This window comes from Oncorhynchus gorbuscha, linkage group LG20, assembly GCF_021184085.1.
Source record: "Oncorhynchus gorbuscha isolate QuinsamMale2020 ecotype Even-year linkage group LG20, OgorEven_v1.0, whole genome shotgun sequence".
Classification (NCBI taxonomy): domain Eukaryota; kingdom Metazoa; phylum Chordata; class Actinopteri; order Salmoniformes; family Salmonidae; genus Oncorhynchus; species Oncorhynchus gorbuscha.
The window spans coordinates 34000131-34014216 of NC_060192.1; the positions used below are offsets into that span (position 1 = coordinate 34000131).

At 49.6% G+C, this 14086-nt stretch overlaps 1 protein-coding gene across 3 annotated transcripts in view; it reads right to left on the reverse strand.

The window, feature by feature from the left end:
* The window catches only part of LOC124007309 (serine/threonine-protein kinase TAO1-like), a 49911-nt gene that overhangs the window by 20680 nt on the left and 15145 nt on the right, over positions 1-14086 (reverse strand). For all 3 annotated transcript variants that reach the window (XM_046317776.1, XM_046317777.1, XM_046317775.1), the window contains 8 exons: positions 13710-13811; positions 13498-13543; positions 13260-13356; positions 11859-11972; positions 11183-11274; positions 10655-10748; positions 6062-6143; positions 187-354 (listed from right to left, as the gene is read on the reverse strand). In XM_046317776.1, the coding sequence (XP_046173732.1) occupies positions 187-354; positions 6062-6143; positions 10655-10748; positions 11183-11274; positions 11859-11972; positions 13260-13356; positions 13498-13543; positions 13710-13811 (795 nt within the window). The remainder of the gene's footprint in view (positions 1-186; positions 355-6061; positions 6144-10654; positions 10749-11182; positions 11275-11858; positions 11973-13259; positions 13357-13497; positions 13544-13709; positions 13812-14086) is intronic.

Genomic DNA, 14086 nt, shown 5'->3' on the forward strand with positions numbered 1-14086 from the left:
GAGGGGGAGTGAGACAGACAGCCTCACAAATAGGAAAACAGAGAGTGGTCAGATAGTATGTTCAGTTTCATCCCCTGGCTGCTACCTCTGCTCTGATTGGTACTGAAGATTACATGCAAACTACCCCCCCCACACACACACACACACACACACACACACCCTCTTCCCCTTCACCACCACACACACCTCGTCTCCATCCTGTGTCTCAGCCTGTGGTCCGTTGTGAGCCTCCTGGAACAGGATCTTCTTCATCTTACGGTACTGCAGGTTGTCCAGCTCCCTGACCGCCTCTTTGGTCCTCAGGATCAGATCCATAAGAACAGAGTCTGGACGCTCCCGCTGGACAAACGCATGCTACAGGGGGAGGAGGGGGAGGAGAGGGAGGGAGGAGGGGGAGAGGGAGGGAGGTGAGGGAGGGAGGAGGGGAAGGGAGGAGGAGGGAGGAGGAGGAGGAGAGGGAGGAGGAGGGAGGAGGGGGGAGGAGAGGAGAGGAGAGGGAGGGAGGGGGGGAGGGAGGAGGGGGAGGAGAGGGAGGAGGGGGGAGGGAGGGGGAGGAGGAGGGGGAGGAAGGAGGGGGAGGAGGAGGGGGGGAGGAGGGGGGGGGGGAGGGAGGGGAGGGGGAGGGAGGGGGAGGGAGGAGAGGGAGGGAGGGAGGGAGGGGAGGAGGGAGGGAGGAGGGGGAGGGAGGGAGGAGGGGGAGGAGGAGGGAGGAGGGGGGGAGGGAGGAGGGGGAGGAGAGGGAGGAGGAGAGGGAGGGAGGGGAGGAGGGGGAGGGAGGAGGGGGAGGGAGGAGGGGGAGGAGAGGGAGGAGGGGGAGGGAGGAGGAGGGAGGGAGGAGGAGGAGGAGAGGGAGGGGGAGGGAGGGGGAGGGAGGAGAGGGAGGGGGAGGGAGGAGAGGGAGGAGGAGGGAGGAGGGGGAGGAGAGGGAGGAGAGGGAGGGAGGAGGGGGAGGGAGGAGGGGGAGGGAGGAGGGGGAGGGAGGAGGGGAGGGAGGAGGGGGGGAGGGAGGAGGGAGGAGGAGAGGGGAGGAGGGGGAGGGAGGGAGGGGAGGAGGGGAGGGGGAGGGGAGGGAGGGGGGGGGGAGGGGGAGGAGAGGGGAGGAGAGGGAGGGAGGAGGGGGAGGGAGGAGGGGGAGGGAGGAGGGAGGAGGAGAGGGAGGAGGGGGAGGGGGGGAGGAGGGGGAGGGAGGAGGGGAGGAGGGGAGGGAGGAGGGGAGGGAGGGGGAGGAGGGGGGGGGAGGAGGGGGAGGGAGGAGGGGGAGGAGGGGGAGGGAGGAGGGGGAGGGAGGAGGGGGGGAGGAGGGGGAGGGAGGAGGGGGAGGAGGGGGAGGGAGGATGGGGAGGGAGGAGGGGGAGGGAGGATGGGGAGGGAGGAGGGGGAGGGAGGAGGGGGAGGAGGGATGGGGAGGGGGAGGAGGGGGAGGGAGGAGGGGGAGGAGGGGGAGGGAGGATGGGGAGGGAGGAGGGGGAGGGAGGAGGGGGAGGAGGGGGAGGAGGGGGAGAAGGGGGAGAAGGGGGAGGGAGGAGGGGGAGGGAAAGTGTGAAGGAGGGGAAGGACGGGGTAATGTTCATTTATTAATTCAAGCCTATTCAGTTCAGCAGTTGACATTTACATAGCATTATTGTTTAGGGCGTTTTCACACTTCGTGCCTTTCAGACAATTTTAGTGAACTTGGTGCGCTTGGAACTGAGACCTCTCAAAAGAACCCCGAACCGAACTGAGATCGAGAGTTGGTCGGAGTTCAGTTCGCTTGAATTCTGCGGTGCGATTTATTTTTTAGGGCAATGTGAACGCAAAGCTTCCCAGGTTTGCTGTCATTATTCCTGCACGACACACTGGACTACTGCAACACCGTTCCCCCTGCCATAACCCCTCACACTAGACTACTGACATAACCCCTCACACTAGACTACTGACATAACCCCTCACACTAGACTACTGACACAACCCCTCACACTAGACTACTGACACAACCCCTCACACTCTACACACAACCCCTAGACTACTGACAACCCCTAGACTACTGACACAACCCCTAGACTACTGTCATAACCCCTCACACTAGACTACTGACATAACCCCTCACACTAGACTACTGACACAACCCCTCACACTAGACTACTGACACAACCCCTCACACTAGACTACTGACACAACCCCTCACACTAGACTACTGACAACCCCTAGACTACTGACACAACCCCTAGACTACTGTCATAACCCCTCACACTAGACTACTGTCATAACCCCTCACACTAGACTACTGTCATAACCCCTCACACTAGACTACTGACACAACCCCTAGACTACTGACACAGCCCCTAGACTACTGACACAGCCCCTAGACTACTGACACAGCCCCTAGACTACTGTCATAACCCCTCACACTAGACTACTGACATAACCCCTCACACTAGACTACTGACACAACCCCTCACACTAGACTACTGACACAACCCCTCACACTAGACTACTGACACAACCCCTCACACTAGACTACTGACACAACCCCTCACACTAGACTACTGACAACCCCTAGACTACTGACACAACCCCTAGACTACTGTCATAACCCCTCACACTAGACTACTGACACAACCCCTAGACTACTGACACAGCCCCTAGACTACTGACACAGCCCCTAGACTACTGACACAGCCCCTAGACTACTGACATAACTCCTCACACTAGACTACTGACATAACTCCTCACACTAGACTACTGACACAACTCCTCACACTAGACTACTGACACAGCCCCTCACACTAGACTACTGACACAGCCCCTAGACTACTGACACAGCCCCTAGACTACTGACACAGCCCCTAGACTACTGACACAGCCCCTAGACTACTGACACAGCCCCTAGACTACTGACACAGCCCCTAGACTACTGACACAGCCCCTAGACTACTGACACAGCCCCTAGACTACTGACACAGCCCCTAGACTACTGACACAGCCCCTAGACTACTGACACAGCCCCTAGACTACTGACACAGCCCCTAGACTACTGACACAGCCCCTAGACTACTGACACAGCCCCTAGACTACTGACACAACCCCTAGACTACTGTCATAACCCCTCACACTAGACTACTGACACAACCCCTAGACTACTGACACAACCCCTAGACTACTGACACAGCCCCTAGACTACTGACACAGCCCCTAGACTACTGACACAGCCCCTAGACTACTGACATAACCCCTAGACTACTGACACAGCCCCTAGACTACTGACACAGCCCCTAGACTACTGACATAACTCCTCACACTAGACTACTGACATAACTCCTCACACTAGACTACTGACACAACTCCTCACACTAGACTACTGACACAGCCCCTCACACTAGACTACTGACACAGCCCCTAGACTACTGACACAGCCCCTAGACTACTGACACAGCCCCTAGACTACTGACACAGCCCCTAGACTACTGACACAGCCCCTAGACTACTGACACAGCCCCTAGACTACTGACACAGCCCCTAGACTACTGACACAGCCCCTAGACTACTGACACAGCCCCTAGACTACTGACACAGCCCCTAGACTACTGACACAGCCCCTAGACTACTGACACAGCCCCTAGACTACTGACACAGCCCCTAGACTACTGACACAGCCCCTAGACTACTGACACAGCCCCTAGACTACTGACACAGCCCCTAGACTACTGACACAGCCCCTAGACTACTGACACAGCCCCTAGACTACTGACACAGCCCCTAGACTACTGACACAACCCCTAGACTACTGACACAACCCCTAGACTACTGTCATAACCCCTCACACTAGACTACTGACACAACCCCTAGACTACTGACACAACCCCTAGACTACTGACACAACCCCTAGACTACTGACACAACCCCTAGACTACTGACACAACCCCTAGACTACTGACACAACCCCTAGACTACTGACACAACCCCTAGACTACTGACACAACCCCTAGACTACTGACACAGCCCCTAGACTACTGACACAGCCCCTAGACTACTGACACAGCCCCTAGACTACTGACACAGCCCCTAGACTACTGACACAGCCCCTAGACTACTGACACAGCCCCTAGACTACTGACACAGCCCCTAGACTACTGACACAGCCCCTAGACTACTGACACAGCCCCTAGACTACTGACACAGCCCCTAGACTACTGACACAGCCCCTAGACTACTGACACAGCCCCTAGACTACTGACACAGCCCCTAGACTACTGACACAGCCCCTAGACTACTGACACAGCCCCTAGACTACTGACACAGCCCCTAGACTACTGACACAACCCCTAGACTACTGACACAACCCCTAGACTACTGACACAACCCCTAGACTACTGACACAACCCCTAGACTACTGACACAACCCCTAGACTACTGACACAACCCCTAGACTACTGACACAACCCCTAGACTACTGACACAACCCCTAGACTACTGACACAACCCCTAGACTACTGACACAACCCCTAGACTACTGACACAACCCCTAGACTACTGACACAACCCCTAGACTACTGACACAACCCCTAGACTACTGACACAACCCCTAGACTACTGACACAACCCCTAGACTACTGACACAACCCCTAGACTACTGACACAACCCCTAGACTACTGACACAACCCCTAGACTACTGACACAACCCCTAGACTACTGACACAACCCCTAGACTACTGACACAACCCCTAGACTACTGACATAACCCCTAGACTACTGCCATAACCCCTCACATTGGTGCCATAGGTGAGAGAAGATGGTGTGCAGTTTTGCAGAAAGAAAATGTGTGCAGTCGTTGGATATTGATTAGCAATTGTCAAGGATGCACAGAAATGCCAAAATATGCGTGGAATTTTTTTGTTCAGATTATGTGTTTGCAATATGTGATCTATAGGCTGGGTGTTAAGTCAGTGGTATATTCCATAGAGGGGTTTGAATAGAGAGAACACCGTAATCTATAGGCTGGGAACAATTCTCGCTCTTAAAGGGGCAGTCGCCTATATTGGGTGTATAAATTAATTATTCAATCTGCAGTTAACTCTTCTGCTATTTATTCTGTTACCAATAATATTTACATGTTAATAGTATCTTCTGATTACATTTATTATGTCTCATATTTTGAATCGATTATTATTATTATTATTATTTGTTGCTTTACGGCTTTTTCCCCCCAATTTCGTGGAATCCAAATTGGTAGTTAGTCTTGTCTCATCGCTGTAACTCCCGTACGAACACAACCAACCGCACTGCTTCTTGACAAAATGCCCACTTAACCAGGAAGCCAGCTGCACCAATGTGTCGGAGGAAACACCGTACACCTGGCGACCGTGTCAGCGTGCACTGCGCTCGGCCCGCCACAGGATTCGCTAGTGCACGATTTGACAAGGACACGATGCTGGGCCAATTGTGCACCGAACCATGGGTCTCCCGGTCGCTTCCGGCTGCGACAGAGCCTGTGATTGAACCCAGAATCTTTAGTGGCACAGCCAGTACTGCGATGCAGTGCCTTTCATCACAGCGCCACTCAGAAGACTTTTGTCTCACATTTTAACCAATTGCAATCTATAAGATTCCAAAATGTAAGTTGGCTGTATCACAACCAGCCGTGATTGGGAGTCCCATAGGGCGGAGCACAATTTGCTCAGTGTCGTCTGGGTTTGCCCGGTGTAGGCAGTCATTATAAATAAGAAATTGTTCTGAACTGACTTGCCTAGTTAAATAAAGGTTAATATATATATATAGCTGTCTGAGAACAGATTCTGATGGAATGGCTCATCCTGCACTTTGTAAAAACCCCAAAGTGCATTGAGTGAATATCTTGGTTCGTTTTTAAACATAGTGATGTGAATGCAACAAGTACTCTGTAAACTATTTTGTGAATATAAAGAGAACAGTTCTTTAGCTTTTTTTTTTTTTTTTTTTACCCCGAGTTCACTTTAAAGAGGACTGAGATCGGTTATTTTAAAAGAGGACTTTATGCGAAAAAAAAAAAAAAAACTAAAATCTTCATGTCAATTTATTATTTTTTTTTTTTTAAAGTGTTCTCACGTTTAGTAGATGGTCAGACTTGGGTCTATCCTGGGGGATTTTCTGAAGGCAGGAATCAACAAAGTTTCTAAAGTAATCCGTCCTGCATAGAGAGAGGAAGGGAAGGAGGGAGGGATAAAGAGTAAGTGAAGAAGAAAAAAAAAAACAGTCACAATTCCATTGAAGTAACAGTAAAATCCATCACCTAATGGGTGATAGCTATAGTACTACAATAAAATGATATATCCTTGTGAAAATACCTGGAGTTGTGTGTGTGTGTGTGTGTGTGTGTGTGTGTCTCAGGGTTTCCGTTATGAAAATGTGGCACCGGACATTTAAGAAATGTACCGGACCCCGTATGTATTGGGTGCGTACCCTGATTAGGGAGTCCACCCACGGTGCTCAGGGTGCGTACCCTGATTAGGGAGTCCACCCACCGTGCTCAGGGTGCGTACCCTGATTAGGGAGTCCACCCACCGTGCTCAGGGTGCGTACCCTGATTAGGGAGTCCACCCACCGTGCTCAGGGTGCGTACCCTGATTAGGGAGTCCACCCACCGTGCTCAGGGTGCGTACCCTGATTAGGGAGTCCACCCACCGTGCTCAGGGTGCGTACCCTGATTAGGGAGTCCACCCACCGTGCTCAGGGTGCGTACCCTGATTAGGGAGTCCACCCACGGTGCGTACCCTGATTAGGGAGTCCACCCACGGTGCGTACCCTGATTAGGGAGCCCACCCACGGTGCGTACCCTGATTAGGGAGTCCACCCACGGTGCGTACCCTGATTAGGGAGTCCACCCACGGTGCGTACCCTGATTAGGGAGTCCACCCACGGTGCGTACCCTGATTAGGGAGTCCACCCACGGTGCGTACCCTGATTAGGGAGTCCACCCACGGTGCGTACCCTGATTAGGGAGTCCACCCACCGTGCTCAGGGTGCGTACCCTGATTAGGGAGTCCACCCACCGTGCTCAGGGTGCGTACCCTGATTAGGGAGTCCACCCACCGTGCTCAGGGTGCGTACCCTGATTAGGAGTCCACCCACCGTGCTCAGGGTGCGTACCCTGATTAGGGAGTCCACCCACCGTGCTCAGGGTGCGTACCCTGATTAGGGAGTCCACCCACCGTGCTCAGGGTGCGTACCCTGATTAGGGAGTCCACCCACCGTGCTCAGGGTGCGTACCCTGATTAGGGAGTCCACCCACCGTGCTCAGGGTGCGTACCCTGATTAGGGAGTCCACCCACCGTGCTCAGGGTGCGTACCCTGATTAGGAGTCCACCCACCGTGCTCAGGGTGCGTACCCTGATTAGGGAGTCCACCCACCGTGCTCAGGGTGCGTACCTGATTAGGGAGTCCACCCACCGTGCTCAGGGTGCGTACCCTGATTAGGAGTCCACCCACCGTGCTCAGGGTGCGTACCCTGATTAGGGAGTCCACCCACCGTGCTCAGGGTGCGTACCCTGATTAGGGAGTCCACCCACCGTGCTCAGGGTGCGTACCCTGATTAGGGAGTCCACCCACCGTGCTCAGGGTGCGTACCCTGATTAGGGAGTCCACCCACCGTGCTCAGGGTGCGTACCCTGATTAGGGAGTCCACCCACCGTGCTCAGGGTGCGTACCCTGATTAGGGAGTCCACCCACCGTGCTCAGGGTGCGTACCCTGATTAGGGAGTCCACCCACCGTGCTCAGGGTGCGTACCCTGATTAGGGAGTCCACCCACCGTGCTCAGGGTGCGTACCCTGATTAGGGAGTCCACCCACCGTGCTCAGGGTGCGTACCCTGATTAGGAGTCCACCCACCGTGCTCAGGGTGCGTACCCTGATTAGGGAGTCCACCCACCGTGCTCAGGGTGCGTACCCTGATTAGGGAGTCCACCCACCGTGCTCAGGGTGCGTACCCTGATTAGGGAGTCCACCCACGGTGCTCAGAATGACAGAAATCACATGTTGATCATGGTAATTCATCCGAACAGAACGTGGAGGATGCAACGACACGTCCTTCTTTACCGCTCACATTGAAGACATTAGAAGAACTGTCCACCTTTACGTTTCCTAAGACAACAAGATGAGTAACGAAGAGCTAAATCACAAGCCAAAGCATACGAGCCGGCTCGTGTGAGTTAAGTTTGGGGGAAGCAAATGTTCACCGTGAATGCACATTTAAAATTAAGCATTCCAAATCAAATTGATTTATATAGCCCTTCGTACATCAGCTGATATCTCAAAGTGCTGTACAGAAACCCAGCCTAAAACCCCAAACAGCAAGACATGCAGGTGTAGAAGCACGGTGGCTAGGAAAAACTCCCATGAAAGGCCAAAACCTAGGAAGAAACGTAGAGAGGAACCAGGCTATGTGGGGTGGCCAGTCCTCTTCTGGCTGTGCCGGGTGGAGATTATAACAGAACATGGCCAAGATGTTGAAATGTTCATAAATGACCAGCATGGTTGAATAATAACAAGGCAGAACAGTTGAAACTGGAGCAGCAGCACGGTCAGGTGGACTGGGGACATCAAGGAGTCATCACATGCAATATCACTTTTGCAGAGACTGATGTAAGACAGTCCACTATTCAGAATGTGATGAGTAGATTGGCTAGTCATGATTTAGGTTTATAATACAACTCAAAAAAGACAGTTCAATGTGTGGCTAAGTGGCGTATAGAGTAGAGGCCTGGGCTATAGGCTATATCAGACATGCTTCTTTCTTTGCACGGGAAAACACATTTCATACAATTCTACTACACTTTGTATGACTGGAGACGTCAGCTGAATCTTTTCTTAATATGACAAATAACAGGGTAGCCTACTCTGCAGACAATGACAAACAGATCAATAACATCAAAGCTGTCCATATAAACAGGCCTCAGAGAAGGGGAGACACATAGAAAATGACGTCCATCTAAACTGGAGGAGGAAAGTATTGTCCAGAAACAAACATAAGTGGCACTGACCCAACGATGATAAAGAGTGAACATGCTCAGTGTCCACTCACTGGGGATACGGCCGATGCTCTCTGCTGGTGCCAATAAGCTAGCATATAGGACTACATTTGTTCACTCAATTAAGTTGAGAACTTTGATAAATATAAAGACAGGTTAGAGTCTTTTATTTGCTTTACAACAGCCATTTGTTTTCCAAACTATGTTCTCACAATTTCATTTAGAAATACAGCGATATGCCTGGCAGAGCCCTTCTACTTTTCACTGACAGTCACAACTCAGCTCATCTATTTGGTATTTGCAGCATGCGCTGCTTTTCTTTCCCGACCGTAGGCAATGTGATTTAAAACGATCCACAACGTAGCTTTTTATTTTTTTTTACAGCTAGGGGAAACTAAATTATCCTCTTTGTAGCATCTGCTACAAGACCATGGTGCTTGCCTACGGAGCTGTGAGGGGAACGGCACCTCAGTACCTCCAGGCTCTGATCAGGCCCTACACCCAAACAAGGGCACTGCGTTCATCCACCTCTGGCCTGCTCGCCTCCCTACCACTGAGGAAGTACAGCTCCCGCTCAGCCCAGTCAAAACTGTTCGCTGCTCTGGCCCCCCAATGGTGGAACAAACTCCCTCACGACACCAGGACAGCGGAGTCAATCACCACCTTCCGGAGACACCTGAAACCCCACCTCTTTAAGGAATACCTAGTAATCCTTCTCACCCCCCCCCCTTTAAGATTTAGATGCACTATTGTAAAGTGACTGTTCCACTGGATGTCATAAGGTGAATGCACCAATTTGTAAGTCGCTCTGGATAAGAGCGTCTGCTAAATGACTTAAATGTAAATGTCTTAAATTTATTATTGACTGTATGTTCCATGTGTAACACACATGGTGTTGTTGTTTGTGTCGCACTGCTTTATCTTGGCCAGGTCGCAGTTGTAAATAAGAACTTGTTCTCAACCATCCTACCTAGTTAAATAAAGGTGAACTAATTTTTTTTATTTTATAATATGTTGTAAAATGTTCAGGTTTCAAGTATATGTTTTCAAAATGCACCCTGCCTCTACCTCATTGCAAAGTGGCGTGTGACGTGCTGATGAAGCCTGCCTTCCAGTATGCATTTGAATGGCGAATGGGAAGCGCGTTTCAATTACCAGTTTAGAAATAAAAATAGTAGCTCTTTTTAATCGTGGCCCAATTTTGTATTTTTTTTTCTCTCAACAGGACTGGACTTATAAAAGCACAGTCTGACAGATTTTCCACATGTGATAAGATAGAACGAATATACACACACACACAGAACGAATATACACACACACACACACACACACACACACACACACACACACACACACACACACACACACACACACACACACACACACACACACACACACACACACACACCAATTTAATTCCACTAAATTATGCAAATGAACCCATAAACTGTTAAGTATGACCGGTCAAATGTATTTACATCAACTGGTATTCCAACAATGAATAGGCTAAAAATAATTATTCCGCAATGAGATTCCTTTTTCACGCCCACACTATTGGCCGGTACAAATTTGATTTCTCTGCACTGAACGTTGTTTTTTAAATATTTTTACAGCTAACGGAAACTCTGGTGTGTGTGTCTGTGTGTGTGAGATAGTCTGTGTAGAACACACTCACCAGTCGCTGGACTGCAGCGTAGGGCTCTCATTCTGCGCTATGTGGTATAAGGCACTCATAGCGTTCATATTGAACAGAGGAGGCTTTCTCTCCGCTGCACACAAGACACAAGAGTTACACACACATTAGTCACATACACACACGTTAGTCACATACACAGACATGGGTTTACACACACATTAGTCACATACACAGAGTTACACACACACATTAGTCACATACACAGACATGGGTTTACACACACATTAGTCACATACACAGAGTTACACACACACATTAGTCACATACACAGACATGGGTTTACACACACATTAGTCACATACACAGAGTTACACACACACATTAGTCACATACACAGACATGGGTTTACACACACATTAGTCACATACACAGAGTTACACACACACATTAGTCACATACACAGACATGGGTTTACACACACATTAGTCACATACACAGACATGGGTTTACACACACGGTATGTTGCACATATAAACAATTGAAAACCACCCACACACATCTACCTACCTAGTTCTACACAGGTGATCCCCAGGGACCAGACGTCCACCTTCCCGTCATACTGGCCCTCGTCCATGGCCAAGATCACTTCTGGGGCCATCCTGGAGAAAGAGGGGGAGGGGCAAGAGCAAGGAGGAGGTGAAGAGGAGAGAGAGAGAGATAGACAGACAGAGAGCTCAATTACAATCATTGAACATTTTGCCAACAGAGATGGTGTATAATGGCACATGTAGAGCCTATAGAAGGCATGTCGGGTAGAGCCTATAGAAGGCATGTCGGGTAGAGCCTATAGAAGGCATGTCGGGTAGAGCCTATAGAAGGCATGTCGGGTAGAGCCTATAGAAGGCATGTCGGGTAGAGCCTATAGAAGGCATGTCGGGTAGAGCCTATAGAAGGCATGTCGGGTAGAGCCTATAGAAGGCATGTCGGGTAGAGCCTATAGAAGGCATGTCGGGTAGAGCCTATAGAAGGCATGTCGGGTAGAGCCTATAGAAGGCATGTCGGGTAGAGCCTATAGAAGGCATGTCGGGTAGAGCCTATAGAAGGCATGTCGGGTAGAGCCTATAGAAGGCATGTCGGGTAGAGCCTATAGAAGGCATGTCAAGAAATAAAAACTTGTCATCACACGGTCAAAGCTTCACCCCCTGGTAGACCCCGCTGACTGTTGGGCTCTGCTGTCCCTCACCAATATGGAGTCCCCACAAAAGAGTTGGCTGGCGAGGCAATGGAGGCGGAGCCAAAGTCAGCTAGCTTGACCTGTCCTGGCTCCGTCAGGAGGATGTTACCAGCCTTGATGTCTCTGGAGAGGGAACGAGATTTTCAAAACAGTACTTTGGACCACATGCTAATCTCATTATGGACAAGTACCACTGGGTCAGTAGGTGTAATCTCATTATGGACAAGTACCACTGGGTCAGTAGGTGTAATCTCATTATGGACAAGTACCACTGGGTCAGTAGGTTTAATCTCATTATGGACAAGTACCACTGGGTCAGTAGGTGTAATCTCATTATGGACAAGTACCACTGGGTCAGTAGGTGTAATCTCATTATGGACAAGTACCACTGGGTCAGTAGGTGTAATCTCATTATGGACAAGTACCACTGGGTCAGTAGGTGTAATCTCATTATGGACAAGTACTACTGGGTCAGTAGGTGTAATCTCATTATGGACAAGTACCACTGGGTCAGTAGGTGTAATCTCATTATGGACAAGTACCACTGGGTCAGTAGGTGTAATCTCGGTATGGACAAGTACCACTGAGTCAGTAGGTGTAATCTCATTATGGACAAGTACCACTGGGTCAGTAGGTGTAATCTCATTATGGACAAGTACCACTGGGTCAGTAGGTGTAATCTCATTATGGACAAGTACCACTGGGTCAGTAGGTGTAATCTCATTATGGACAAGTACCACTGGGTCAGTAGGTGTAATCTCATTATGGACAAGTACCACTGGGTCAGTAGGTGTAATCTCATTATGGACAAGTACCACTGGGTCAGTAGGTGTAATCTCATTATGGACAAGTACCACTGGGTCAGTAGGTGTAATCTCGGTATGGACAAGTACCACTGGGTCAGTAGGTGTAATCTCATTATGGACAAGTACCACTGGGTCAGTAGGTGTAATCTCATTATGGACAAGTACCACTGGGTCAGTAGGTGTAATCTCATTATGGACAAGTACCACTGGGTCAGTAGGTGTAATCTCGGTATGGACAAGTACCACTGAGTCAGTAGGTGTAATCTCATTATGGACAAGTACCACTGGGTCAGTAGGTGTAATCTCATTATGGACAAGTACCACTGGGTCAGTAGGTGTAATCTCATTATGGACAAGTACCACTGGGTCAGTAGGTGTAATCTCATTATGGACAAGTACCACTGGGTCAGTAGGTGTAATCTCATTATGGACAAGTACCACTGGGTCAGTAGGTGTAATATCATTATGGACAAGTACCACTGGGTCAGTAGGTGTAATCTCATTATGGACAAGTACCACTGGGTCAGTAGGTGTAATCTCATTATGGACAAGTACCACTGGGTCAGTAGGTGTCATCTTGTTCCTGAATTCTCCTCTGTCTCACCTGTGAATCATGTTGTGTGAGTGAAGGTAGGCCAACCCCTGCAAAGCTCCATGGGTAATGGCAGCGATCTCCATTTCCTGAAGGGGATTTTTATGAACTACGGGATGAGTGAGAGAGGATATTTTAGAAAACATTTGCTAAAAATTTGTAAAAAGACACATTGTGTCAAACACAGTCGAAATTGACCACGATGTAGTACAACACAAAAAGGAAGGTTAATGTTTCTAGAATGTTTTACCTTCTAGAACATCAGAAGCGGAGCCCAGACAGTACTCCATCACCAGCTAAACACACATCCAGGAAGAAAACAGGTCCATGGATATACACCTGAAGGTAAGGTTACTGAAACATCTCACTGGGAGTTTTAACCTCAAAATGTGTGTGATGGTGTGTTTTTCTGGGTTTCATAGGTAGTAGCCCTCCATACTCCACTGTGTGTGTGTGTCTTACCCATGCTGTGTGTTCTCGTAGGTAGCAGCCCTTATACTCTATGCTGTTGGGATGTTGAATCTTCTGGAGAAACTTCACCTCTTTTATGATGTCCTGCCATTTCTGAGAGAGATATTGTTTTATTTTTTATTTTTTTTAAATACCTGTATTGGCCCAAAAGCTGCATCATTAAAAACAAATAAAGAGTGAGAGAAAGAGGGAAGGAGAGTGTAAAAAGAGAATAAAGCCATATAAAGAAAGACTTAATATATTTCTGTGGAGACATGGTGAAACTACAAATGATTTATTGGTTCAACCAACTGGGGAAATGAGATGGGTGCAGAGTGACTACTCAGATCACTCTGAAAGAACACAAAATATAGAGAATTCTCTGTAAG